The sequence below is a fragment of the Ranitomeya variabilis genome, chromosome 2 (assembly GCF_051348905.1).
Source record: "Ranitomeya variabilis isolate aRanVar5 chromosome 2, aRanVar5.hap1, whole genome shotgun sequence".
Taxonomy (NCBI): Eukaryota; Metazoa; Chordata; class Amphibia; order Anura; family Dendrobatidae; genus Ranitomeya; species Ranitomeya variabilis.
In genome coordinates this window covers 544,192,284-544,220,207 of record NC_135233.1, presented here as the reverse complement: position 1 = coordinate 544,220,207, position 27,924 = coordinate 544,192,284, and the positions used below count along the sequence as shown (strand labels likewise).

Sequence of the window (27,924 nt, the reverse complement as noted above, 5' to 3'; positions counted from 1 at the left end):
ACCCCCCAAAAAAAGAATGGCCCAGTATTACACAGTGGTTTTCGATGGCACACAATGAGAAACAGATGCCACACACAGCAATGGCACAGAGGCAGACTTGCCAATCTTTATCTCCCACTAATTATTATTTTTTTTACAGGGAGAATTTAGAAAAAAAAAATGGCCCAGTATTACACAGTGGTTTTCGGTGGCACACAATGAGACAGATGCCACACACAGCAATGGCACAGAGTCAGACTTGCCGATCTTTATCTCCCACTAATTATTTTTTTTTTTACAGGGAGAATTTAGAAAAAAAAAAAATGGCCCAGTATTACACAGTGGTTTTCGGTGGCACACAATGAGACAGATGCCACACACAGCAATGGCACAGAGGCAGACTTGCCAATCTTTATCTCCCACTAATAATTTTTTTTTTACAGGGAGAATTTAGATTAAAAAAAAAAATGGCCCAGTATAACACAGTGGTTTTCGGTGGCACACAATGAGACAGATGCCACACACAGCAATGGCACAGAGTCAGACTTGCCGATCTTTATCTCCCACTAATTATTTTTTTTTTTACAGGGAGAATTTAGAAAAAAAAAAAATGGCCCAGTATTACACAGTGGTTTTTGGTGGCACACAATGAGACAGATGCCACACACAGCAATGGCACAGAGGCAGACTTGCCAATCTTTATCTCCCAGACTCCCACTATTATTTTTTTTTTTTTTACAGGGAGAGTTTACCCAAAAAAAAAAATGGCCCAGTATTACACACTGGTTTTCGGTGGCACACAATGAGACAGATGCCACACACAGCAATGGCACAGAGGCAGACTTGCCAATCTTTATCTCCCACTAATTATTTTTTTTTTACAGGGAGAATTTACCCCCCCCAAAAAAATGGCCCAGTATTACACAGTGGTTTTCGGTGGCACACAATGAGACAGATGCCACACACAGCAATGGCACAGAGGCAGACTTGCCAATCTTTATCTCCCAGACTCCCACTATTATTTTTTTTTTTTACAGGGAGAATTTACCCCCAAAAAAAAGAATGGCCCAGTATTACACAGTGGTTTTCGGTGGCACACAATGAGAGACAGATGCCAAACACAGCAATGGCACAGAGGCAGACTTGCCAATCTTTATCTCCCACTAATTATTATTTTTTTTACAGGGAGAATTTAGAAAAAAAAAATGGCCCAGTATTACACAGTGGTTTTCGGTGGCACACAATGAGACAGATGCCACACACAGCAATGGCACAGAGTCAGACTTGCCGATCTTTATCTCCCACTAATTATTTTTTTTTTTACAGGGAGAATTTAGAAAAAAAAAAAATGGCCCAGTATTACACAGTGGTTTTCGGTGGCACACAATGAGACAGATGCCACACACAGCAATGGCACAGAGGCAGACTTGCCAATCTTTATCTCCCACTAATTATTTTTTTTTTACAGGGAGAATTTAGATTAAAAAAAAAAATGGCCCAGTATAACACAGTGGTTTTCGGTGGCACACAATGAGACAGATGCCACACACAGCAATGGCACAGAGGCAGACTTGCCAATCTTTATCTCCCACTAATTTTTTTTTTTTTACAGGGAAAATTTTGAAAAAAAAAAATGGCCCAGTATTACACAGTGGTTTTCGGTGGCACACAATGAGAGACAGATGCCACACACAGCACTGGCACAGAGGCAGACTTGCCAATCTTTATCTCCCACTATTTATTTTTATTTTTTTCAGGGAGAATTAAAAAAAAACAAAAAAAAAAAAACAATATTACACACTAGGTTTTCTGTGGCACACAATGAGAGACAGATGCCACACACAACACTGGCACAGAGGCAGACTTGCCAATCTTTATCTCCCTGCAGTAATCTCAGAAAAGTATGGCAGGCAGCTATAAAAAGGACTGCTGCACACAAAAGTGTGGACAAACAAACAAGATAGCTGTGCAGAAAGGAAGGAACAACAGGATTTGTGCTTTGAAAAAAGCAGTTGGTTTGCACAGCGCACGGCGTACACACACAGCAACGCAGCTATCAGGGAGCCTCCTAGGGCAGCCCAGTGAGCTACAGCGCTGAGGAAAAAAAAATGTAGCTTCCACTGTCCTGCAAACAAAAGGTGGTGTTGGACAGTGGAAATCGCTACAGCACAAGCGGTTTGGGGGTGAATGTACCCTGCCTAACACTGTCTATCCCTGCTTCTGACGAAGCGGCACCTCTCCCTACGCTCAGATCAGCAGCAGTAAGATGGCGGTCGGCGGGAACCCATATGTGGGGGTAAACCACTGTTTGGGTGCACCGCAGAGCTTGGAAGAGAAGGAATGCCATTTTACTTTTTCAATGTAGAATTGGCTGGAATTGAGATCGGACGCCATGTCGCGTTTAGAGAGACCCTGATGTGCCTAAACAGTGGAAACCCCCCACAAGTGACACCATTTTAAAAACGAGACCCCTTAAGGAACTTATCTAGGTGTGTGGTGAGCACTTTAAACCCCCAGGTGCTTCACAGAAATTTATAAAGTAGAGCCGTGAAAATAAAAAATCCTTTTTTTTCCTCAAAAATTATTTTTTAGCCTGCAATTTTTTATTTTCTCAAGGGTAACAGGAGACATTGGACCCCAAAATCTGTTGACCAGTTTGTCCTGAGTACGCTGATACTCCATATGTGGGGGGGAAAACTGTTTGGGCACCCATCGGGGCTTCAGAAGGGAAGGAGCGCCGCTTGGAATGCAGACTTTGATGGGATGGTCTGCGGGCGTCATGTTGCATTTGCAGAGCTCCTGATGTACCTAAACAGTAGAAACCCCCAGGAGTGACCCCATTTTGGAAACTAGACCCCCCCACAGAGCTTATCTAGATGTGTGGTGAGCACTATGAACCCCCAACTGCTTTACAAAAGTTTATAATGTAGAGCCATGAAAATGAAAAAATCATATTTTTCCACAAAAATGAACTTTTCACCCCAACATTTTTACTTTCACAAGGGTAACAGGAGAAATTGGACCACAAAATTTATTGTGCAATTTATGCTGAGTAGGCTGATACCCCAAATGTGGGGGTAAACCACTGTTTGGGCGCATGGCAGAGCTCGGAAGGGAAGGAGCGCCGTTTTGGAATGCAGACTTTGATAGAATGGTCTGCGGGCGTTATGTTGCATTTGCAGAGCCCCTGATGTACCTAAACAGTAGAAACCCCGCACAATTGACCCCATTTTGGAAACTAGACTCCCCAAGGAACTTATCTAGATGTGTGGTGAGAACTTTGAATGCCCAAGTGCTTTACAGAAGTTTATAATGCAGAGTCGTGAAAATAAAAATAAAAATTTTTTCCACAAAAAAGATTTTTTAGCCCCCAAGTTTTTATTTTCACAAAGGTAACAGGAGAAATTGGACCCCAAAAGTTGTTCTCCAATTTATTCCGAGTATGCTGATGCCCCATATGTGGGGTAAACCACTGTTTGGGCGCACGGCAGAGCTCAGAAGGGAGGGAGCATCATTTGACTTTTTGAGCTCCAAATTGGCTGTCGTGTTTGGAGGCCCCCTGATGTACCTAAACAGTGGAAACCCCCCAATTCTAACTCCAACCCTAACCCCAACACACCCCTAACCCTAATCCCAACCTGATCCATAATCCTAATCACAACTCTAACGATAATCACAACCCTAACCCTAAAACAACCCTAATCTCAACACTAACCATAACCCTAATCAAAACCCTAAATCCAACACACCCCTAATCCTTATCTAGACCCTAACCTCAAACCTAACCTTAATCCCAATACACCCCTAACCCTAATCCCAACCCTAACCTTAACCCTAATCCCAAACCTAACCCTAATCCCAAACGTACCCTAATGCCAACCCTAATCCAAACCCTAACCCTAATCCCAACTCTAACCCTAAATTTAGCTGCAACCCTAGCCCTAACTTTAGCCACAACCCTAACCCTAGCCCTAAATTTTGCCCCAACCCTAACCCTAAATTTAGCCCCAACCCTAAATTTAGCCCTAACCCTAACCCTAAATTTAGCCCCAACCCTAACCCTAACCCTAAATTTAGCCCCAACCCTAACCCTAACGCTAAATTTAGCCCAAACCCTAACCCTAAATTTAGCCCTAACCCTAAATTTAGCTCTAACCCTAACCCTAAATTTAGCCTCAACCCTAACCCTAACGCTAAATTTAGCCCCAACCCTAACCCTAACGCTAAATTTAGCCCCAACCCTAACCCTAAATTTAGCCCCAACCCTAACCCTAAATTTAGCCCCAACCCTAACCCTAAATTTAGCCCTAACCCTAAATTTAGCCTCAATTCCTCTAGCTGCCGGCCGGCAGATCATGGCGGGCACACTGCGCATGCGCCCGCCATTTTCTTACCGGATGAAGAAGCCGGCGGGCAGGAGGGGACTCAGGAGGACCCAGGGACACCGGTAAGTATAACAGGGTCCCAAAATCCCCCTATTTCTCTGTCCTCTGATGTGCGATCACATTAGAGGACAGAGAATGACACACCGCTTTTTTTTTTTGCGGTCGCCGGTAAACAGTTAATTACCGGCGATCACAAAACAGGGGTCGGTAAAAACTGACCCCGATCATGTTCTTTGGGGTCTCGGCTACCCCCGGCAGCCAAGACCCCAAAGATCTTCCAGATCTGCCGGATCTGCCGGAACAAGATGGCGGCGCCCATCAGGAGCCACGAGGAGCACTGGCGGAGACATGTGAGTATCAGGGGGCGATCGGGGACCCCATTTCTCTGTCCTCTGATGTGCGATCACATCGGAGGACAGAGAAATTAAATGGGAAATCGCCTTTTTGGGGTTTTTTTTGCAACCGCCGGTAAACGGTTAATTACCGGCAATCGCAACCCGGGGGTTGGAAAAAAAACCCCGAATCCGACTCTGGGGGGTGCTATTCACTTTTTCCACAGCGCCGTTAATTAACAGCGCTGTGGTTTAAGTACCCTTAACTGCCGCCGTTAAAAGGCGTATCAGCGGTCGTTAAGGGGTTAAGTGCACTATGAAAGCAACCCCATTCCAAAAACAAAACAAGAAAAATCACCCAGCCAAAAAGGGATTAAGTGAACAGACATGAAAGTCTTGGTTTTTGGACCAAACTAGACTGCAGTAACAGGTTTGCTTTATCAATTATTTAACTAATTTGACATCATTGTGAGGGTATGTGTCCACGATCCGGAGTTGCTGCGGGTTTGACGGTACGTACTTGTGCAGCATCAAAATGTTGCAGCATAGTAACATAGTAACATAGTTACTAAGGTTGAAGGAAGACATTAAGTCCATCTAGTTCCACCCCTAGCCTAACCTAACATGCCCTAACATGTTGATCCAGAGAAAGGCAAAAAAAAACCATGTGGCAAAGAGTAAGCTCCACATTGGGGAAAAAAATTCCTTCCCGACTCCACATACGGCAATCAGACTAAATCCCTGGATCAATGCCCTATCAAGGAATCTAGTATATATAACCTGTAACAGTATAATTTTCAAGAAAGGCATCCAGTGCCCTCTTAAATTTAAGTAATGAATCACTTATTACAACATCATACGGCAGAGAGTTCCATAGCCTCACTGCTCTTACAGTAAAGAATCCACATCTGTTATTATGCTTAAACCTTCTTTCCTCCAGATGTAGAGGATGCCCCCTTGTCCCTGTCTCAGGTCTATGATTAAAAAGATCATCAGAATGGTCTTTGTACTGTCCCCTCATATATTTATACATTAAAATAAGATCACCCCTTAGCCTTCATTTTCCAAACTAAACAGCCCCAAGTGTAATAACCTATCTTGGTATTGCAGACCCCCCAGTCCTCTAATAACCTTCGTCGCTCTTCTCTGCACTCGCTCTAATTCAGTTATGTCTTTCTTATACACCGGAGACCAGAACTGTACACAGTATTCTAAGTGTGGACAAACTAGTGACTTGTATAGAGGTAAAATGATGTTCTCCTCATGAGCATCTATGCCTCTTTTAATGCATCCCATTACTTTATTTGCCTTTGTAGCAGCTGCCTGACACTGGCCACTAAATGTGAGTTTGTCATCCACCCATACACCCAGGTCTTTTTCATTGATGGTTTTGCCCAGAGTTTTAGAATTAGGCATATAGTTATACATCTTATTACTTCTAACTTTTACAGTTTGAATCAAAAATATTTTAAGTAGAATTTTCAACTATTAATCATATAGTACTTAAATAAAACAATTTATTAATACATTTTCTTAAAAAACCACCAACATGTGGTTACACTGAAGAAAAACACAACAAAACACACCGTGAAAAAACTAGTGTGGGGAACTATGTGTACCCTATTCTGCGTCTATGCTAAGAATTGCCTGGCTGCGGGGGTTGGCGCCCTATGGGATACGTATTCCCAAACCGGTAACAGTTGGCATCATAAAGCATCGAGACACATGGCATTGAATCGAGCCTCCTGTGTCATGGTTCCCAATGGCAAGGGAACGTCAGAGAACTTAAACAACAGACTAGCTCTTGGGTGATGGAATCTCGAGCTGACCGTGAGCTAAACCTACCACACAACTAGCAGTGGCCGGGTGGCGTACCTACGTTTTATCCCTAGACGCCTAGCGCCAGCCGGAGGACTAACTAACTCTAATAGAGGAAAAGACAGACCTGGCTTACCTCTAGGGAAATTCCCCCAAAAAGGAGACAGAAGCCCCCCACATATATTGACGGTGAGTTCAGAGGAAAAGACATACGCAGTATGAAGGTAGGTTCAGCAAAGCGAGGTCCGCTTACTAGATAGCAAGAAGATACAATAGGGAACTTCACGGTCAGCTGAAAACCCTATTAAAATACCATCCCGAAATTACTTTAAGACTCATGTGTCAACTCATGACACCGGAGTGGCAATTTCGGCCCACAAGAGCTTCCAGCTACAGAAAAATAACATAACTGTGAACTGGAACAAAAATGCAAAACAAACTTAGGACTAAGAGTCCAACTTAGCTGATAGTAGTCTAGAAGCAGGAACATGCAACAGAAAGGCTCTGGTTACATTGATGGCCGGCACTAGAATAACTGAGCAGCAAGGCTAAATAGGATACACCCATATCCTGATGGAAACAGGTGAACAGAGAAAGTGAAGCACACAAGTCCAGTACCACCAGTGACCACCGGGGGAGCCCAAAAACCAAATTCACAACAGTACCCCCCCCTCAAGGAGGGGGCACCGAACCCTCACAAGAACCACCAGGGCAATCAGGATGAGCCCTATGAAAGGCACGGACCAAATCAGAGGCATGAACATCAGAGGCTGTCACCCAAGAATTATCCTCTTGACCGTAGCCCTTCCACTTGACCAGATACTGAAGTTTCCGTCTGGAAACACGGGAGTCCAAGATCTTCTCCACAACGTACTCCAATTCACCCTCAACCAACACCGGAGCGGGAGGCTCAACGGAAGGCACAACCGGTACCTCATACCTGCGCAATAATGACCGATGGAAGACATTATGGATAGAAAAAGATGCTGGGAGGTCCAATCGAAAGGACACGGGGTTAAGAATCTCCAAAATCTTATACGGGCCGATGAACCGAGGCTTAAACTTAGGAGAAGAAACCCTCATAGGGACAAAACGAGAAGACAACCACACCAAGTCCCCAACACGAAGACGAGGACCAACACGACGACGGCGGTTAGCAAAATGCTGAGTCTTCTCCTGGGACAACTCCAAATTGTCCACCACCTGTCCCCAAATCCGATGCAACCTATCCACCACAGTATCCACTCCAGGACAATCCGAAGACTCCACCTGACCGGAAGAAAAACGAGGATGAAACCCCGAATTGCAAAAGAAAGGAGAAACCAAAGTGGCAGAACTAGCCCGATTATTGAGGGCAAACTCCGCCAACGGCAAAAAGGCAACCCAGTCATCCTGATCCGCAGACACAAAACACCTCAAATAAGTCTCCAAGGTCTGATTAGCTCGCTCAGTCTGGCCATTAGTCTGAGGATGGAACGCAGACGAAAAAGACAAATCAATGCCCATCCTAGCACAGAACGCCCGCCAAAATCTAGACACGAACTGGGTCCCCCTGTCAGAAACGATATTCTCCGGAATACCATGCAAGCGAACCACATTTTGAAAAAACAGAGGAACCAACTCGGATGAGAAAGGCAACTTAGGCAAGGGCACCAAATGGACCATCTTTGAAAAACGGTCACACACCACCCAGATGACAGACATTTTCTGAGAAACAGGGAGATCTGAAATAAAATCCATAGAGATGTGAGTCCAAGGCCTCTTCGGAATAGGCAAAGATAACAATAATCCGCTGGCCCGAGAACAACAAGGTTTGGCCCGAGCACAAACATCACAAGACTGCACAAAAACTCGTACATCTCGAGACAGGGAAGGCCACCAGAAGGACCTAGCCACCAAATCCCTGGTACCAAAGATCCCGGGATGACCTGCCAACACAGAAGAGTGAACCTCCAAGATGACTCTACTGGTCCAATCATCAGGAACAAACAGTCTACCAGGCGGGCAACGATCAGGTCTATCCGCCTGAAACTCCTGCAAAGCCCGTCGCAGGTCTGGGGAAACAGCAGATAATATCACCCCATCCTTAAGGATACCTGTAGGTTCAGAATCACCAGGGGAATCAGGCTCAAAACTCCTAGAAAGGGCATCCGCCTTCACATTTTTAGAACCTGGTAAGTATGAGACCACAAAATTAAACCGAGAGAAAAACAACGACCAGCGCGCCTGTCTAGGATTCAGGCGCCTGGCAGACTCAAGATAAATCAAATTCTTGTGATCGGTCAATACCACCACCTGATGTCTAGCCCCCTCAAGCCAATGACGCCACTCCTCAAAAGCCCACTTCATAGCCAAAAGCTCCCGATTACCAATATCATAATCTCGCTCGGCGGGCGAAAATTTTCGTGAAAAGAACGCACAAGGTCTCATCACGGAGCAGTCGGAACTTTTCTGCGACAAGACCGCCCCAGCTCCGATCTCGGAAGCATCGACCTCAAGCTGAAAAGGAAGAGTAACATCAGGCTGACGCAACACAGGGGCGGAAGAAAAGCGGCGCTTAAGCTCCCGAAAGGCCTCCACAGCAGCAGGGGACCAATCAGCAACATCAGCACCCTTTTTGGTCAAATCAGTCAAAGGTTTAGCAACATCAGAAAAACCAGTTATAAATCGACGATAAAAATTAGCAAAGCCCAAAAATTTCTAAAGGCTCTTAAGAGAAGAAGGTTGCGTCCAATCACAAATAGCCCGAACCTTGACAGGATCCATCTCAATGGAAGAGGGGGAAAAAATGTACCCCAAAAAAGAAATCTTTTGAACCCCAAAAATACACTTAGAACCCTTCACACACAAGGAATTAGCCCGCAAAACCTGAAAAACCCTCCTGACCTGTTGGACATGAGAATCCCAGTCATCCGAAAAAATCAAAATATCATCCAGATACACGATCATAAATTTATCCAAATATTCACGGAAAATGTCATGCATAAAGGACTGAAGGACTGAAGGGGCATTTGAAAGACCAAAAGGCATTACTAAATACTCAAAATGGCCCTCGGGCGTATTAAATGCGGTTTTCCACTCATCCCCCTGCTTAATTCGCACCAAATTATACGCCCCACGGAGATCAATCTTAGAGAACCACTTAGCCCCCTTTATTCGAGCAAACAAATCAGTCAGCAGTGGCAGAGGATACTGATATTTGACTGTAATTTTATTCAAGAGTCGATAATCAATACACGGCCTCAAAGAGCCATCTTTTTTAGATACAAAGAAAAAACCGGCTCCTAAGGGAGATGAAGAAGGACGAATATGTCCCTTTTCCAGGGACTCCTTAATATATTCTCGCATAGCAGCATGTTCAGGTACAGATAGATTAAATAAACGACCCTTTGGAAATTTACTGCCCGGAATCAGATCTATGGTACAATCGCAATCTCTGTGAGGAGGTAGTGAACCAAGCTTAGGCTCCTCAAAAACATCACGATAATCAGACAAAAATTCCGGAATCTCAGAGGGAATAGATGACGAAATGGAAACCAAAGGTACGTCCCCATGAGCCCCCTGACATCCCCAGCTTAACACAGACATAGCTTTCCAGTCAAGGACTGGGTTATGAGATTGTAACCATGGTAATCCGAGCACCAAAACGTCATGTAGATTGTACAACACAAGGAAGCGAATCATCTCCTGATGGTCTGGATTCATACGCATAGTCACTTGTGTCCAGTATTGTGGTTTATTACTAGCCAATGGTGTAGAGTCAATACCCTTCAGAGGTATAGGAACTTCCAGAGGCTCTAGATCAAACCCACAGCGCCTGGCAAAGGACCAATCCATTAGACTCAAAGCGGCGCCAGAGTCGACATAGGCATCCGCGGTAATTGACGATAATGAACAAATCAAGGTCACAGACAGAATAAACTTAGACTGTAAAGTGCCAATTGAAATAGACTTATCAACCTTTTTTGTACATTTAGAGCATGCTGATATAACATGAGTTGAATCACCACAATAGAAGCACAACCCATTTTTTCGCCTAAAATTCTGCCGTTCGCTTCTGGACAGAATTCTATCACATTGCATATTTTCTGGAGCCTTCTCAGAAGACACCGCCAAATGGTGCACAGGTTTGCGCTCCCGCAAACGCCGATAAATCTGAATAGCCATTGTCATGGACTCATTCAGACCTGTAGGTGCAGGGAACCCCACCATAACATCTTTAATGGCATCAGAGAGACCCTCTCTGAAATTCGCCGCCAGGGCGCACTCATTCCACTGAGTAAGCACAGACCATTTACGAAATTTTTGGCAGTATATTTCAGCTTCATCTTGCCCTTGAGATAGGGCCATCAAGGCTTTTTCAGCCTGAAACTCTAAATTAGGTTCCTCATAAAGCAACCCCAAAGCCAGAAAAAACGCATCCACATTGAGCAACGCAGGATCCCCGGGTGCCAATGCAAATGCCCAGTTTTGAGGGTCACCCCGCAGCAAGGAAATTACTATCTTAACCTGCTGTGCGGGATCTCCAGCGGAGCGAGATCTCAGGGAAAGAAATAATTTACAATTATTTTTGAAATTCAGGAAACGAGATCTATCCCCGGAGAAAAATTCTGGTATAGGAATTCTAGGTTCAGATATAGGAGCATGAATAACAAAATCCTGTAAATTTTGAACCTTCGTAGCAAGATTATTCAAACCTGTAACCAAACTCTGAGGATCCATTTTAATCAGGTGAGATCAGAGCCATTCAAGGATTAGAAGGAGAGAGAAAGACAAAGGCTGCAATAAGAGCAGAAATGCAACTGAGTCAACTAAAAAGCAAACTCAGAAGGAAAAAAAAAAAAATCTGCAGACTTCTTTTTCTCTCCTTTCTTCTGCCAACGGTTTTAACCCTTGGCCGGCCATACTGTCATGGTTCCCAATGGCAAGGGAACGTCAGAGAACTTAAACAACAGACTAGCTCTTGGGTGATGGAATCTCAAGCTGACCGTGAGCTAAACCTACCACACAACTAGCAGTGGCCGGGTGGCGTACCTACGTTTTATCCCTAGACGCCTAGCGCCAGCCGGAGGACTAACTAACTCTAATAGAGGAAAAGACAGACCTGGCTTACCTCTAGGGAAATTCCCCCAAAAAGGAGACAGAAGCCCCCCACATATATTGACGGTGAGTTCAGAGGAAAAGACATACGCAGTATGAAGGTAGGTTCAGCAAAGCGAGGTCCGCTTACTAGATAGCAAGAAGATACAATAGGGAACTTCACGGTCAGCTGAAAACCCTATTAAAATACCATCCCGAAATTACTTTAAGACTCATGTGTCAACTCATGACACCGGAGTGGCAATTTCGGCCCACAAGAGCTTCCAGCTACAGAAAAATAACATAACTGTGAACTGGAACAAAAATGCAAAACAAACTTAGGACTAAGAGTCCAACTTAGCTGATAGTAGTCTAGAAGCAGGAACATGCAACAGAAAGGCTCTGGTTACATTGATGGCCGGCACTAGAATAACTGAGCAGCAAGGCTAAATAGGATACACCCATATCTTGATGGAAACAGGTGAACAGAGAAAGTGAAGCACACAAGTCCAGTACCACCAGTGACCACCGGGGGAGCCCAAAAACCAAATTCACAACACTCCTGATGAGCCAGAGAGGCGAAATGCGTTGAGGCTACACAGGCATAGGGCGGACGGCACTTTACATTGTGATAAGTATAAATCTTGTCTTTATCAATGCATGACATTCCTGATGGGATGTGAGAGTAAGACTTTGGCTGTAGGCTGTTTTCCCACGGCTACTGAATGATATAAAAGTATTGTTACCGGTTTGGGAATTATTTATTAGTAAGCCGCTTGAATATCACTCCAATGTGGAGAAAGTAGGTTAAGCCATTTTGCAATTGCTGTCGACAGCCCTTTTTTTCATGTTCTCTGTTTTGTTTTTAATTCACGGTGTGGGGAATAGGACTCCCTAGCGATAGGATTGATCTATATCTAAATTACTGTGTGGGTAGAGGGGCCCAACGGATAGATCAGGGTATCCCAGGGACCGCCTACGCGGAGCGGGGGCACCAATACGTATCCCATAGGGCACCAACCCCCGCAGCCAGGCAGTTCTTAGCATAGATGTAGAATAGGGTACACATAGTTCCCCACACTAGTTTTTTCACGGTGTGTTTTGTTGTGTTTTTCTTCGGTGTAACCACAGGTTGGTGTTTTTTTAAGAAAATTTATTAATAAATTGTTTTATTTAAGTACTATATGATTAATAATCTTATTACTTCTACCCAAGTGCATGACCTTACATTTATCCCCATTAAAGCTCATTTGCCATTTATCATCCCAAGCTTCTAGTTTACATAAATCATCCTGTAATATAAAATTGTCCTCCTCTGTATTGATTACCCTGCAGAGTTTAGTGTCATCTGCAAATATTGAAATTATACTCTGCATGCCCCCTACAAGGTCATTAATAAATATGTTAAAAAGAAGAGGGCCCAATACTGACCCCTGTGGTACCCCACTGCTAACCGCGACCCAGTCCGAGTGTGCTCCATTAATAACCACCCTTTTTTTCCTATCCCTGAGCCAGCTCTTAACCCACTTACACATATTTTCCCCTATCCCCATTATTCTCATTTTATGTATCAACCTTTTGTGTGGCACCGTATCAAAAGCTTTTGAAAAGTCCTTATACACTACGTCCACTGGGTTCCTTTGGTCCAGTCCGGAACGTACCTCTTCATAGAAATTGATCAGATTAGGCTGGTTTCACACTTGCGTTTTTATCTGCATGCGTTTTTAAAAAAAACGCATGTGTGAAAAACGCATGTAAACGCGGTAAAACGCATGCGTTTTTTAGACGCATGCGTTTTTATAGAAAAACACAAGAATACACAAGAAAACACAAGAAAACACAAGAAAACCCTAACCCTACCCCTACCCCTAACCCTAAACGTGACTGAAATACGTGGCACTGAAATACGTGGCACTGAAATACGTGGCACTGAAATACGTGGTACTTAAATACGTGGCACTAAAATACGTGGCACTGAAATATGTGGCACTGAAATACGTGATACGTGGCACTTAAATACGTGGCACTGACACACGTGGCACTTAAATACGTGATACGTGGCACTTAAATACGTGGCACTTAAATACGTGGCACTGAAATACGTGATACGTGGCACTGAAATACGTGATACGTGGCACTGAAATACGTGGCACTTAAATACGTGGCACTTAAATACGTGGCACTATGACTGTCAGAAAATGTTCATTAAACCGTTCAGGGGTGAGGTTAGGGGTAGAGTTAGGGTTAGGGTTTGGATCCCTTTATCACCTTGATGGTGGTGGGTGGTTTTTCAGTGTGTTTTCTGTTTTTTTGCGTTAAAAACGCATGCGTTTTTAACGCAAACAAACGCATGTGCTTAAAAACGCATGCGTTTACATAGACAGCAATGCAAAAAAATGCAAAAAAATGCAAAAAAATACTACAGGTAGCATTTTTGAAAATGAACGCATGCAGAAAAAAATGCATGCGTTTGAAAACGCGACCAAACGCGTACAAAAAAAACGCATGCGTTTTCAATGTTAAATATAGGGAAAAAAACGCATGCGTTTTTTGTGCAAAAAACGCTGCAGACAAAAACGCAAGTGTGAAACCAGCCTGAGTCTGACCAGAACGGTCCCTAGTAAACCCATGTTCATATTGGGTCATGAGGTTATTCCTCTTCAGAAACTCCAGCATAGCATCCCTTAGAATACCCTCCAGGATTTTACCCACAGTAGAGGTTAAGCTTACTGGCCTATAATATCCGAGTTCAGTTTTTGTCCCTTTTTTGAATATTGGCACCACATTTGCTATACGCCAGTCCTCTGATACAGACCCTGTTATTATGGAGTCTTTAAAGATTAAAAATAATGGTCTATCAATGACTGTACTTAATTCCTGCAGTACTCGGGGGTGTATCCCATCCGGGTCCAGAGATTTGTCAATTTTAGTGATTTTTAGATGCCGCCGTACTTCCTGCTGGGTTAAGCAGGTGACACTTAATGGGGAATTTTTGTTATCAGTCTGCCATGGAATTTTCTTGTGTAAATACTGATGAAAAAAGTAATTTAGCATGTTGGCTTTTTCCTCATCCTCATTCACCATTCACCCAGACTATTTTTAAGGGGGCCAACACTATCATTTTTTAGTTTCTTACTATTTACATAGTTAAATAATATTTTGAGATTATTTTTACTCTCTCTGGCAATGATTCTCTCTGTCTCAATCTTTGCTGCCTTGATTTGCTTTTTACAGAATTTATTTAATTTTCTGTATTTATTTAATGCCTCATCACTACCTACTTCGTTTAATTCTCTAAATGCTTTCTTTTTGTCACTTATTGCGCCCCTTACAGCTCTATTTAGCCATATTGGTTTCCTCCTATTTCTAGTATGTTTATTCCCATACGGTATATACTGTGCACAGGTCCTATCCAGGATGCTAATAAACGTCTCCCATTTTCTTTGTGTACTTTTATGCCTCAGGATATCATCCCAGTTAATTGCACCAAGATCATCTCTCATCCGTTGGAAATTTGCCCTCCTGAAGTTTAGTGTCCTTGTAACCCCTCTACTACACATCTTATTAAAGGATACATGAAAACTTATTATTTTGTGATCACTTTTTCCCAAGTGACCCCCAACTCTTCATATTTGTTAAGCATAGTGGATGTAATTTCTAGAAATCTCATGTCCACTTTTCGTCCACAGACGCCTGTGGAGACGGACATGCAGACCACAGCATGTCAATTTCTCTTGCGGAGACTCTACCCTAGTAAAGTCTCCGCCATAGAAATTTCACCCATAGAATGTATTGAATGCGATGAATCCGCACGGTTCATTGAACACATGAGGATTCTCACCTGCGTTCATTAGCCGGCAGCGCTCTGGATGCAGTGAACATGTGCTATGTCCAAAGTTCTGCTAGTTCCAGATCGTGGGCATGCAGCCTAAGTGTTTCCAAGCATAAGGAAGCCATGCTAGATTCAGCCTCATATTGCAGCCATCTTATATTGTACATGAATTTCTGCTGTCACAGGAACGCTGCTGGATCCTGAAGGTCTCTATGATGAAGAGGTGTGCACCCCTGACAATCTACAAAAGTAAGCATTGCTTATGCATCATTCATCTGTCTGTGAGGTAATATACCTCCGTTGCCCATAGCAACCAATTACCACATAACGTTTGTTTTTTTAACAGCTCTGGTAAATTGAAAGCAGCTTTGAGAGTCATTGCTTCTGACAACAAAGACAATTTTGATAAATCTGCCCCAAAATGTCTGGCACACGAGGGGTCACAGGCTTAGCTCCAACAACTTCTAATAACTGAGAACTATGCTCAACAAATATGGCACCAGAACCAACTTCATACAGGACTATGGTGTCAGAGCAAAGATCAGCAAATATCTGTGTGACAGACTAGGTGCAGAATATTAAAATGGCATAATGTCAGCTTGGCACAAAAGACAAGCCCTCACACAGGTCCATCCGTGGAAGGCAAAATATGTGGGTCTCTGAAAACACAAAAACTATTATTTCATTTTTCAGAAGTTCTGAATTGTTTTAACCACTAAAATATGAAAAACAATATAAATGTGTTATTGTAATAATCATAACAGCCTGAAGAATTATATTACCAGGTCATTTTTATCACTCAATAAATTACAAAAAAACAAAGATCTACTGAGGACTCTCAATCTTGTATAGAAATTACAGAAAATTACATTTGTGATTTTATGTCATTTTATTAGGTATGTATGTATGTGTAATGTGTATATGAATGCATATATGTCATAACTGTAGTAAAAACGACATGGAGCGCACATTCAAAATCATACATTGGTATCATACTGAGTCGCCCCATGGGCCAAGGGTTACTCGGTACAGGGTCCGGTACTTCACAGGGGGATGTCACGGTGGCTGCGACCCAGTCCGTGGCCCGGGGCGCCCATGTAAAAGGGGAAAGGTCTTTAAAGGGGTAAAGTTTATGTTCGTGATGCCGCCTATGGTTTTTGGTCAGGGTGAGCAACACTGCTCTAAGGGGTCCGCTGGGGTGATGTTATGGCAGCTAGATAGTATACCTTCCCACAGGTGAAGTATGTCCCCAGGGCTTCCCGGTGTGTAGATGGTGGTATAGTGAGAGATGCAGAGAAGAATGAGGACACAAGGTTGCAGTCTCTTTACCTTTACTGAAGACCTCAGCATCCACAGTCTAGGGCACCAGACCACAGGGCAGGCAGAGAAGTCCGAGCAGTCCAGAGACGAGCAAGTTCCCCTGGGTAAGTCAGGTGGGAGCCTACCACTCTGCGCTTTCTGTCTCTAAGTCCCTGCTGCCACTAAGTGTCTCAGCAAGGTCTTTAATCATTCTGCTGTCCTAGGACAGGTACCTGTATGGCAGGCAGCTCGGGCCGTGTGAACTGGGGTCTGTTCTCGGTGACTCCAGGGTCCTAGGTGCTGCTGTGCCACAGGTAATTATGGGCAAAGACCTTGTAGAACAATGCCCTCTGGTTCTGCTCTGTGTTTTATAATCCACAAAAGCCTTGGGCTCCTGGCACCTGGATTCTTGCGCTGATATTCTTCAGAGGCTTGCTTGCGGCCTCTTGGAGCTCTCACTTTCCTCTGTGCTCTACTCCTGTCTGTCCTTGCACACAGTCTCCTACTACTAACTGAGCTGTCTCCGCCTCCAAACCAAGATCTTTATTCAGGGAAGCTGCCCTAAAACAGGGCTTGGAGCTCCCCCTCCTGGCCTGGAAGTGGAAGGTGTTGTGTGTGTGTAAACCTACCAAGGAAATCTCACTTGTCTCCAGACATAGCACTATCCTCCCCGTGAGGAAGACAGCACTACTGTGGTACCCGAACTCCTAGGGTGCCATATTCCCCCCTGTAAAATCCAGTACTCCTGGACTGGGAAAAGAGAATAACAAAAATACAAGTTAAATAATACAAACAATTTGACAAACATTTGAACAATAATAAACTTTGGCTTCCCTTTATGGGAGGTGAGGACACTTGAACATTGCAAAAACAAGTCTATAAAAGTTCATCCGGCATTGTCTTTGGCCAGATGAACCAAACAAAGGCTCTACCCATGCTGCAAATGGGTAGAACCAGTGTGCACCATGAGGGTGCCAAACTATTTACAATGAAAGCTTTTGGGTAAGCGTTGTCCATTACCTCAATGTCCATTTTAAACCTGTAACAAAGATAAACAAGAAATTCAAACAAATAACAGCAATTATTGACATTTTTAGTCCCTGTAACGAGCTGGGATTTGACCTTTGGTACTACGAGTAGACCTGCGTAGTTCCTGATCTAACATGTCTGCTGCTACTGTAGTGGACCCACTAGTGTGTGTACTATCTGTAGGCCTGCATTGTGTAGGTAAATTGGGCAAGAGTCTGCGTCTTCTTAGATTCACTGTAGGTCTAACAGATTCACCAATAGCAGAGGGTGGATTTTCTGGTTCCACTGCTGGGGTGACATTTGCTGCTTGAACCTGTTGGTGCAGAGTCTCTTCTGGTTCAAGATGGTCTGGAATCACATTTTGTTCTGGTATTTCCAGCTGGGGAAAAGTCAAGACAGGTATCACGATGGCCTGATGTACTTGAGTCCAAGACTGGGGAAAATCTCCAAAAACAGTGCGAATCTTTTCCTCTGGTTCCATGGGTGGAGATGTTCCTGGGTCTGTTTCTCAATTTATCAGGGCATATTTTGAGATGGTCTCTGGACACTGCCATCGATATTTCTCTGCCATCTTTGCTGATAAGGCAGACTTTCGTGTTGTCGATGTTTGAAGGCAGGATAGTATACGGTTCTGCTTCCCACTGGTCATCAAGTTTGTGTAATCTTCTTTTACATTTGAGCACTTGTTCACCTGGTGACAAGGGACTTGCAGGAGCATGTTGATTAAAGTATCTTTCTTGCTTTTGTCTGGCTTGTGCTTAACTTCTCTCTACGCATTCTTGCACTTGGCGGTACTTTTCTTTTCTCTCAGTTTCCCAATCTGTATCTGGTGAGATATCTTCTGGGGTTAAGACTCCCATGTCTAGATCGGCAGGTAGTTGACTGGACCTTCCCCTCATTAAGTATGCTGGTGTATAGTTTGTGGAATTTACTGGGACATGGTTGTATAAGTCTACCAAATCTGATAACTTTTCTGGCCATAGGTTCCTTTCATGTGAAGGCAATGTCTTCAGGAGATCAATCACTATCTGATTCATTTTCTCACACATTCCATTTGTTTGTGGGTGATACGGAGTTGTTCTGATCTTTTTACATCCGTACAGGTGGCAGAATTCCTGGAATACCTCAGCTTCAAAGGCTGGACCTTGGTCAGTGATCACCTTCTCAGGGTATCCATGTAGTCTACAGGAGTATTGTTGGAAGGCTTGGGCTGTTGTCTTGGCTGTCTGATCCTTGACAGGTACAACCTCCAGGAATCTGGAGTAGTGATCCACAATAGTCAAAGCGTAGACATAGCCTGACCGGCTTGGGGTTAGCTTCACGTGGTCTAAGGCCACCAATTCAAGTGGCTTTTTGGTGACTGTGGGCTGTAGGGGAGCTCTTTGGCTGTCACGGTCCTTTCTGCGCAGACTACATGGGCCACACTCATGGCACCACTTTTCGATGGTTTTTCTCATGCCAGGCCAGTAGAATCCTCCTCGTAACAGGATCTCCAACTTCTTCCATCCAAAGTGTCCTGCTCCGTCGTGGTAAGCTTCTAGAACCATGGGCGCATCTCGTCTTAGGACCACTATCTGCCAGACTAGCTGAATAGTTTGCCTTTTTCCTTCCAGAGTTGCTGTGTCTCTTGTGGATCATCTGGACCAGGGTGCGAGTCTGCCTGTGTCAGCAGTATTTTCACCAGACGGATTGCGGGGTCGCTATCCTGCATTTCTGCCCATCCATGGTGGGGCAACGGATTCTGTGTGGCTTCGCGTTTGTTTTCCAGTCTGTTTCTCACATAATGAGAGTATTGAGTCGCTCCAGGGCGATGGAACGCTGGCAGCGCTACTTCTTCAAGTTCTTCTGGATCCTCTCCCACGTCTGGTAGGTTGGGCATTCTGGACAGATGCGTTGGCATTCTTGTGCCCTGCACGGTATTTGATGGTGAAGTCGTAATTGGACAACCGAGCCATCCATCACTGCTTCAGAGCACTGAGTTTTGCAGTCTCTAAGTGGGTCAGCGGGTTGTTATCCGTGTAGACTGTACTGTATTTTGCAGAGGCTAGATAATGTTTAAATCTCTCTGTCACTGCCCAGACGATGGCGAGGAATTCCAGCTTAAAGGAGCTGTAATTTTCAGGGTTCCTTTCTGTGGGGAACAGCTTCCTGCTGGCGTACGCGATTACTCTCTCTTTGCCTTTTTGTACTTGGGACAGTACTGCTCCCAATCCCACATTGCTGGCATCCGTGTACAGCACAAATGGTTGGTGGAATTCTTGATAGGCCAGTACTTCTTCTCCCGTGAGACCCAACTTCACTTGATTGAAGATCTCTCCAGCCTGTCGTCCCAGTCAAACAGGGTATTCTTACCCTTGGTTTTCTTGGATTGGCCCACTAACAGGTCTTGCAGTGGTGTGGCTATCTTAGTGAAGTCTTTCACAAATCTTCAGTAATAGCCTACCAACCCGAGGAACTGTCGGACTTCATGGAGGTTACTGGGTTTTGGCCAGTTCTTGATGATGGTGACCTTGTCTGGATCTGGGGCCACTCCTTCTGAGCTCACCACATGGCCCAGGTATTGCATTTTGGATTTCAACAGATGACATTTTGAGGATTTTACCTTCAAGCCAAAGTTGGACAGGGCTTCAAACACCTCGGCCAGGTGCTTCAGATGATCCTCATACGTCTTGGAGAAGACAATGACATCATCCAGGTATAACAAGACAGTTTCGAAGTTCTTGTGTCCGAGACAGCATTCCATCATCCTCTGAAACATTCCTGGGGTGTTGCACAGTCCAAACGGCATGTAATTGAACTCGGAGAGACCCTTCGGTGTTGTGAAGGCTGTCTTCTCCTTGTCCACCTCTGCTACGGGAACCTGCCAGTACCCACTGGTGAGATCCAAGGTAGAGAAGTAGTTAGCAGATTTTAACGCTGCTAAGGACTCTTCTATTCTGGGCAATGGGTATGCATCCTTGTGTGTAATGCCTATAATCTACACACATCCTCATGGTGCCATCTTTCTTTCTGACGAGGACTAATTCTTCAGAGGCCTGCTTGCAGCCTCTTGAAGCTCTCACTTTCCTCTGTGCTCCACTCCTGTCTGTCCTCGCACACAGACTCCTACTACTAACTGAGCTGTCTCCGCCTCCAAACAAAGATCTTTATTCAGGGAAGCTGCCCTAAAACAGGGCTTGGAGCTCCCTCTTCTGGCTTGGAAGTGGAAGGTGTTGTGTGTGTGTAAACCTACCAAAGGAAATCTCACTTGTCTCCAGACATAGCACTATCCTCCCCGTGAGGAAGACAGCACTACTGTGGTACCCGAACTCCTGGGGTGCCACAATACCGCTAGGCAAAAATTTACACCACTAAACGTGAGGTAGTAAGGGATGAACGAGTATACTCGTTGCTCGGGTTTTCCCAAGCACACTCGGGTGGTCTCCGAGTATTTGTTAGTGCTCAGAGATTTCATTTTCGTCACCATAGCTGCATGATTTACTGCTGATAGTCAGGCTGAATACATTTCAGAAATGCCTGTTTGTTAGGGAATTCCCACAGGTATTCAGGCTGTCCAGCAGCCATAAATAATGCAGCTGAGGCGAGGAAAACTAAATCTCCAAGCACTAACAAATACTCGGAGATCACCTGATCGTGCTCGGGGAGACCCGAGCAACAATGCTATTCGCTCATCACTAGAGGTAGTATAACATTCTAGACAGTATGACGCCCACTGCCACATCACAGCAAACCTCTCAGTGGTTCCCTAAATTAACAGGTACTGCGCGTGCACCGACCACCTCCGACGTATTAATGCGCCAGCTAGGGAAGCGAGCAGGCTCCTATGGCTCTAGGTCACGTCACACCACCCCATGACACAGCAGCAACACCAAGTGAATAGATGTAGAAAAAACTCACCTTCCACATGTTCTCAGACTGAGCGGAGAGCAGACAGGGGCAGAACTTCCCTTGCAGTCATCTGCTAATTAAAAAACACCTTGGTGACATGGGAGCAGTGCTAGTCCAAGAAAAACAACAAACAAGAGACAGTGTACAATGTGCCATAACGATAGAAAAAGGACATGGAGCACACATCCAAAAATCACACATGGATCTAATGCCACCAGGCGGAAATGTAGTAACCTGCATGCATAATATGCATGTGTAATGTGTAAATGTGAATATTCATGTGTGTGTAATGTGTATGTTTGTAGGTTTCATATGCTTGTGTAAAGGTGTGTACTGTGTATTAGCATGCATAATGTGCATATGCGAAACTTGCAAATGCCTGCAGTAATGTCAACCCCTGACAAAGGTGGGCATAAAGATGTCATCAAGCCAGCCTTATATTGGCAAATCTTAGCGAAATTACAGAGCTAATTGCATTTTTTGCCTCTTACAGTCAGAAGAGAGGGTCTCACCTCACATACAGTAAATGCTCAGTGGCCCTGGCCGCAATCTTCTCCCCTAATGTTGTTATGCTGAATGATGATGTTCAGGGAAAACATTGCACCACTATAAGTAACATGAGACTTTGTTTCTGCTAGAGTCCTAGAAAACGAGGAGGGTAGGAAGGAATATCTGGTATATTCTACCAGTAAGAACCATTGTCCTAACCAGAAAGGGAGAAAAGTTCCATTGAAGGGGAGTGGGCGCAGAATTGATTACATGCTGTATTCTGAGGAGGGACTCAATATGGAATGGAAAATGGTAAGTGCCTGAATGTGTGTGATTTGCATTTTTTCTCTGTTAAAGGAGTGATCTGGAACTAAAATGTATTTTCCTCCTAAATGTCTTTCTATTTAATGTCATAAATTATGTAATGTTTTTTCTAATATACTGTAGTTAAAAAGTCCCCATCATTTCCTCAGTACACTAACTGCATTCCCCTTTGATGACACTTAATTTGAGAATCTCAGTTCATGCTGGAATAGTCAAATGAGTTGTCACCAGGAGGCAGCAGAGGCTGCGGTCACTGCCACAGCCACTGCCTCCACCCTGAAACAAAGTGTCGTTAGTGACATCCATTTCAAGGGCCGGGCTAGTCCCTGCTCAATGGAGCATGCGTTAGTTGTCAGTCCTGACGTCTGCTCAGTCACTATGCAATATTTTTTTCAGTGCACAGTGACAGTGCACTCCTTCACTGCCTCTCAACAGAAGGAACAAGGTGACAAGAGAGCGCATGGTCAGTGCATGTTGTAAGAAGAATACCCTGCTTACAGAGACCATCACTGAACCCCACTATAATCCTCTACATGACTATGTATAAAATGTGCTGAACACAGTTGTGCTGTACGAATAACACTAATGTGTTCAACTGATTTTATACGTAGGCATGTCTATGTTTATTGTGATATATTCTCATGCTTGCTGTATTATGGCAGTATAGCTACCTAGTAGCATTGTTTCTATGAGAAATAATGATACCTAATGGACTATAGAGTGGCTATGGGCATATAAGATAGGTCTATGAGACTGGACTGTAAGGCCTTTGTGGGGCAGAGGGGTCATACAGAGTCCAGATGAATGAAGGTGGTGAAATTTAATATGTAATTTGTTTTCTTAAAGATTTATATAAAAGTTCTACAGAAAAGTTACGCTCTTTTCTTATTTTAGGAAATTGAAGAATACAGTTTTATTACACAACTAGCTGGACTTACAGACCACGTGCCAGTAGCAATGCGACTCACCATTTCTGCCGGGGAAGAAGAGTCTTAAGCAGGACTGTAGACTCTGCCAGTATTAATTGGGAAACTACATGCAGTATGGCCTAGGCGGTTCCTTCAAGCCCCAGAATCTGAAGCAGGGAGATTTCTCCAGAGTCCTAATGGAGCCACTGGAGTCCTCCACAATTTGGACAGCGTGAAGGAGGTGGACATGAAGAGAGTTCAGGGGCTTCTTCACTTGTGCCACTGGGTACCAGTACAGCTCCCGCAGCCGACCAGCCACCCTCTCTGTGGTTATCAGAATAAGAGGAACTAAAACAGATTCAGTGCCATTCTGACCAAGATGTTTTTATACCACTATATAGCACAATTTAGTTTGTAACCGTGATATGCTGTTTAATGTTTTTTTTTCTTGTTTTTTTCTCTTTTTGGCATAATCTTTGTATATCTAAAGAAAAACACGGACCAGTTATCTTTTTATTTTTAGGCTCTTGTTGTAGTTCTGAAAAGCTCCACTAGCATGCGCTATAATTGCATGAGGCTCCGCATAAAAAAATGTAAAAAACAGAAAAATTTAAAAAACAAACAAAAGACAAACATCCAATTTCACCTTGACGATTTTTAAGGGATACATCCAAGAAAAATGAACTGCAAATTAGAAACCTGTTTCCATGATTGGCTTATACTTTTTTAATGGCTTTCCAGGAATTTCTTTACTCTCTTTTTTCAATGGTTATAGAAACAAAACAATAAAATATCACCCTGCTTTTATCAATGTGTATTCTCTTGACCAATTTCTCAGTAGTTGGAGAACCATTAGGTATGTGCACACCATGTTTCTTTCAGGCTGGTATTCCCTGTAACCCGACTGAAAAAAGCGCTAATCAACACCAAAGAGAATTAACATACGCGCTGCAGTGTAAAAACAGTATGCTGTTCATATATTCAGTCTTTAAAGTTTATTTTAACCACTTCAGGTCTCCAAAGGCACCAAGCGCCTAAAAGAAGTGACCTGACCAACAGGCGGATTCCTCTTTGAAGGAGCTCACTAGTTTATTCAATACAAGCATAAAAAAAAAGGCAACAGCAAAAGATGCCAAAAGACATGCTTCAGGGTGAAAAGACACCGGCGTGTACTGAAGCGTCTTCCTTCAAAAAATTGGCCGGATTTGCACAGGTCTAAAAGATATTTTGTGCACATACCCTATGGGTGAAGGCCACTGGTAACTTAATTTAAAAGTACCAGCTGAAGGTAGCTTCATTTTTGGCTAGTCTTTACCAAATCAGTAGCGGAAAAGATAAAAAATATTTAGTTGCTCTTTTCGTTCCTTTATCTTGATATTCAAAAAAGTCTAAATGTAAAATAGTGTTTAACAGGTTGCACAGATGGGGTTCTATACTTTTCAGTCCAGACAAAGTTAAAGGTTTACTGCTATTATTTATTGATTGTGGGCCAACACTGCACATAGACATGAATGTAAGGGCTCACACTTAACAGCGTAAATAAAATCAGATGTTGTTCCTGAAAAGTAGGACGCGTGTCATGCGAGTACAATGTGATTTTTCTCACCTACCATCCTTATGACATCCGTTTGGCAGGCGTATGCAATGCGTTTTTAACATCAGCTTTTACACACAGTAATTCTCTGTTGTTTCAAGCTAGTTTACTAACTAATAAAACAATCTGAGATATACTGTACTTTTTTCCTCCAAAAAAGTGGTGGAAATGGGAGGATGCTTCTTATAGTCCAGATGTACCTGTTCTGGCTGTGGTGGGGAGGTGGGGGAGCGGTAGCGGTGGAGCAATGGGTCACAGAAGGCAGGAGCCGGCAGCTGCAGTTAACTCCTGTGCCTGCTGCTAAAGAGAAATGAATATTCACTGCATTCCATGCCCATGGGTGTGGAGGGCAGTGAATATTCATTGCTCTTTAGTAGCAGGCACAGTGTTAGCCACAGAAGCCGGCTTCCTGTAGCTGCCGGGCATTCACATGTGCCTGCTACTTAAGGCAATGAATATTCACTGCTCTCCTCTCCCATAGGCGTAGAATGCAATTAATATTTATTCCCTTTAGTAACGGACACACATGAAAGCTCAGCAGCTGCATGAAGCTGGCTGCTAGATCTGTGCCCTCTACAAAAGAGCAATGAATATTCACTGCTCTCCACACACATAGTCCCAGCGTGGAGAACAATGTGTATTCCAGCAGCTATCATCAGCTTGTAAGCAGAGCATGACATCACTGCCATGTCCTGCTTACAAGCATAAAGCAGCTTCTGGCACCGGAACAGGATGCTGCAAGGCAGTGCAGGAAGGTAAGTATAATGGTTTATGGGTTTTTTTTATGTTTTTCTGATGGGGCCAATCATACCAGGATAAGGATGGTGGCCCTGCATACCAGGATAGGGATGAGGAGGCCATGCCTACCAAGATAGGGATGAGGAGGCCATGTCTACCAGGATAGGGACAAGGGGGACATGCCTACCAGGCTCAGGATCGGGAACGCCCATATATAACATAAGGCATATTATTGCAGAATTGACCCCATTTTTGGCTTCATTTTTTTTCTAATTTCCTCCTCAAAAATACGGTAGATAGATAGTTATAGATACATGTAATTGAGATATATAATCAGTCCACTGCGGGTGTAGCTTACTGTATATGAATTTAGCCAATAATTAAATAAATGAAAAAAATGGTGTTGAGTCCCCCTAATTTTTCTTAACTAGCTGAGGCAAAGCTGACAGCTGGGGTCTGATGTTTATAGTCTGGGAAGGGGGTAATAATAATCTTTATTTTTATATAGCACTTACATATTCCACAGCGCTTTACAGTTTGACACATTATAATCGCTGTCCCCGATGGGCCTCACAATCTAAATTCCCTATCAGTATGTCAGAATGTGGGAGGAAACCGGAGTACCCAGACGAAACCCACACAAACACAGGGTGAACATACAAACTCCTTGCAGAGGGTAATTAACATGGATTTTCCTACGCTATTAATATCAGCTCACAGCTATCTACTTAGCCTTTCCTGGTTATTAACAAGGGGCAAGCCCCCTCCCCCCAAAAAAATTAATGGCGCTCTTCCCACTTTCCCTGGTGCAATGGCAACTGAGGTAATAGTATTGGAGTTGATGTCAGCTTTCTAATGTCAGCTGACATCAAGTCCAGGGGTTAGTAATGGTGAGATGTCTATTAGACACCCCCATTACTAACCCAGTAGTCAAATGTAATAATGACACAGGCACACAGTAAAGTCCTCTGATATTTCAAATAACACACAAAGTCCTTTATTTGAAATAAAAACTCCCCAACCATCTTTTACCTAATTATTACTGTAAAAGTAAACAATAACGAAATATCATATTCCTCACCTGTCCACAGATAATCCCTATGAGATGCTGTCACACGAAGAATTACAGCTCTGCTACATCCAGATGTTTTGTTGAGTGGTGGCATGATGCAACCGATCAACAAGCCAGCCAGAACACACTGAGACAGGAGTGGGATTAATTATGCTCTTGCAGTGCCTAGCGCTGATACGAGGAAGGTCACTGGAGTTCATAGCCGATTAACCCTGGTCACCTTGCTGACGTCATGGCTCCTATCCTGAGAATTTTCTCAGTTGTTGCAGTGTGAGGGAGAGCCAGGGCCATAGTAATGGCCGTCAGCATATGCGTTAGTGTGCCCTGGTCTCCCTTCTCATACGAATATAGTGTCCCCACTGCAGCATACCTTCCACTTCACCTTCTGTACCGTCGAGATCCCATCGGGCTGGCTGAAGTTCCACTGCTGCCGTTGTTCCATTTAAATGCATGTAGAAAAGCCGCGGAGACACCATCACGTGTTTCTCAACGCAAGCAGTGAATAGCCAGGCCTTTCCCTGGGAAGGAACAACCACAGGAAGGGCAGCATCCAATAAAGGAAAACATCTGTGGCGCCCCTAGGGGTATTTGCCACAAAAATAGTTGTTGACACCAAATACAAATATTAAAATAGCAAGACTGCACTACCATCTCCGACCAGAAGGGGGAGCTCCAGAGACTCCCCTTGATCTATTCTGGTCTGAGAAAAGGACTGGCAGTTGGGCTGAGGAGCTGAAAGTGAGAGGTCGTATAACTGAACTCCTAACAGCCCTATGACGGATTATAGGCCCGTAATACCCATAGTAGGAAAAGAGGAGTAGAGAAAAAGGACATTGTGAGAACCGGGTAGCAATAATCACTACCCATAATAGGCGCAGAGACGGATACCGGATCCGTGGCTATATTCATTATATATAATACAGCAACCGGAAGGACGTGAGGTGATATCAGCTTCACCAGGGTAAGACGTAGCAACAGACACAGAGTTCAGCGGTACTCCCAGAGGGGGTAAGCCAACAAAAAGGACTCGGGTTGTCCGTCGAACCAGAGCATAGAAGAGACAGATTGGGCCGGCAGTCAGTTCACATACAGCAGCAGGGCCATACAGAAACTGCGCATAATAAGAGGTGGAAATCCTGACAGGGTCAAAGTAATTTC

General features: G+C 44.0%; 1 protein-coding gene across 6 annotated transcripts in view; it reads left to right on the top strand.

Moving 5' to 3' along the window:
- Positions 1-24,169, top strand: part of SMPD3 (sphingomyelin phosphodiesterase 3) — a 567,374-nt gene extending 543,205 nt beyond the window's left edge. For 5 of the 6 annotated variants that reach the window (XM_077288168.1, XM_077288167.1, XM_077288172.1 and 2 more), the window contains 3 exons: positions 15,611-15,674; positions 22,280-22,442; positions 23,349-24,044. In XM_077288168.1, the coding sequence (XP_077144283.1) occupies positions 15,611-15,674; positions 22,280-22,442; positions 23,349-23,450 (329 nt within the window). In that variant the 3' untranslated portion in view covers positions 23,451-24,044. Of the gene's footprint in view, positions 1-15,610; positions 15,675-22,279; positions 22,443-23,348 lie in introns of all 6 variants that reach the window. The other variant, XM_077288170.1, reaches the window with a different exon arrangement.
- The last annotated feature ends 3,755 nt before the right edge of the window (positions 24,170-27,924 follow it).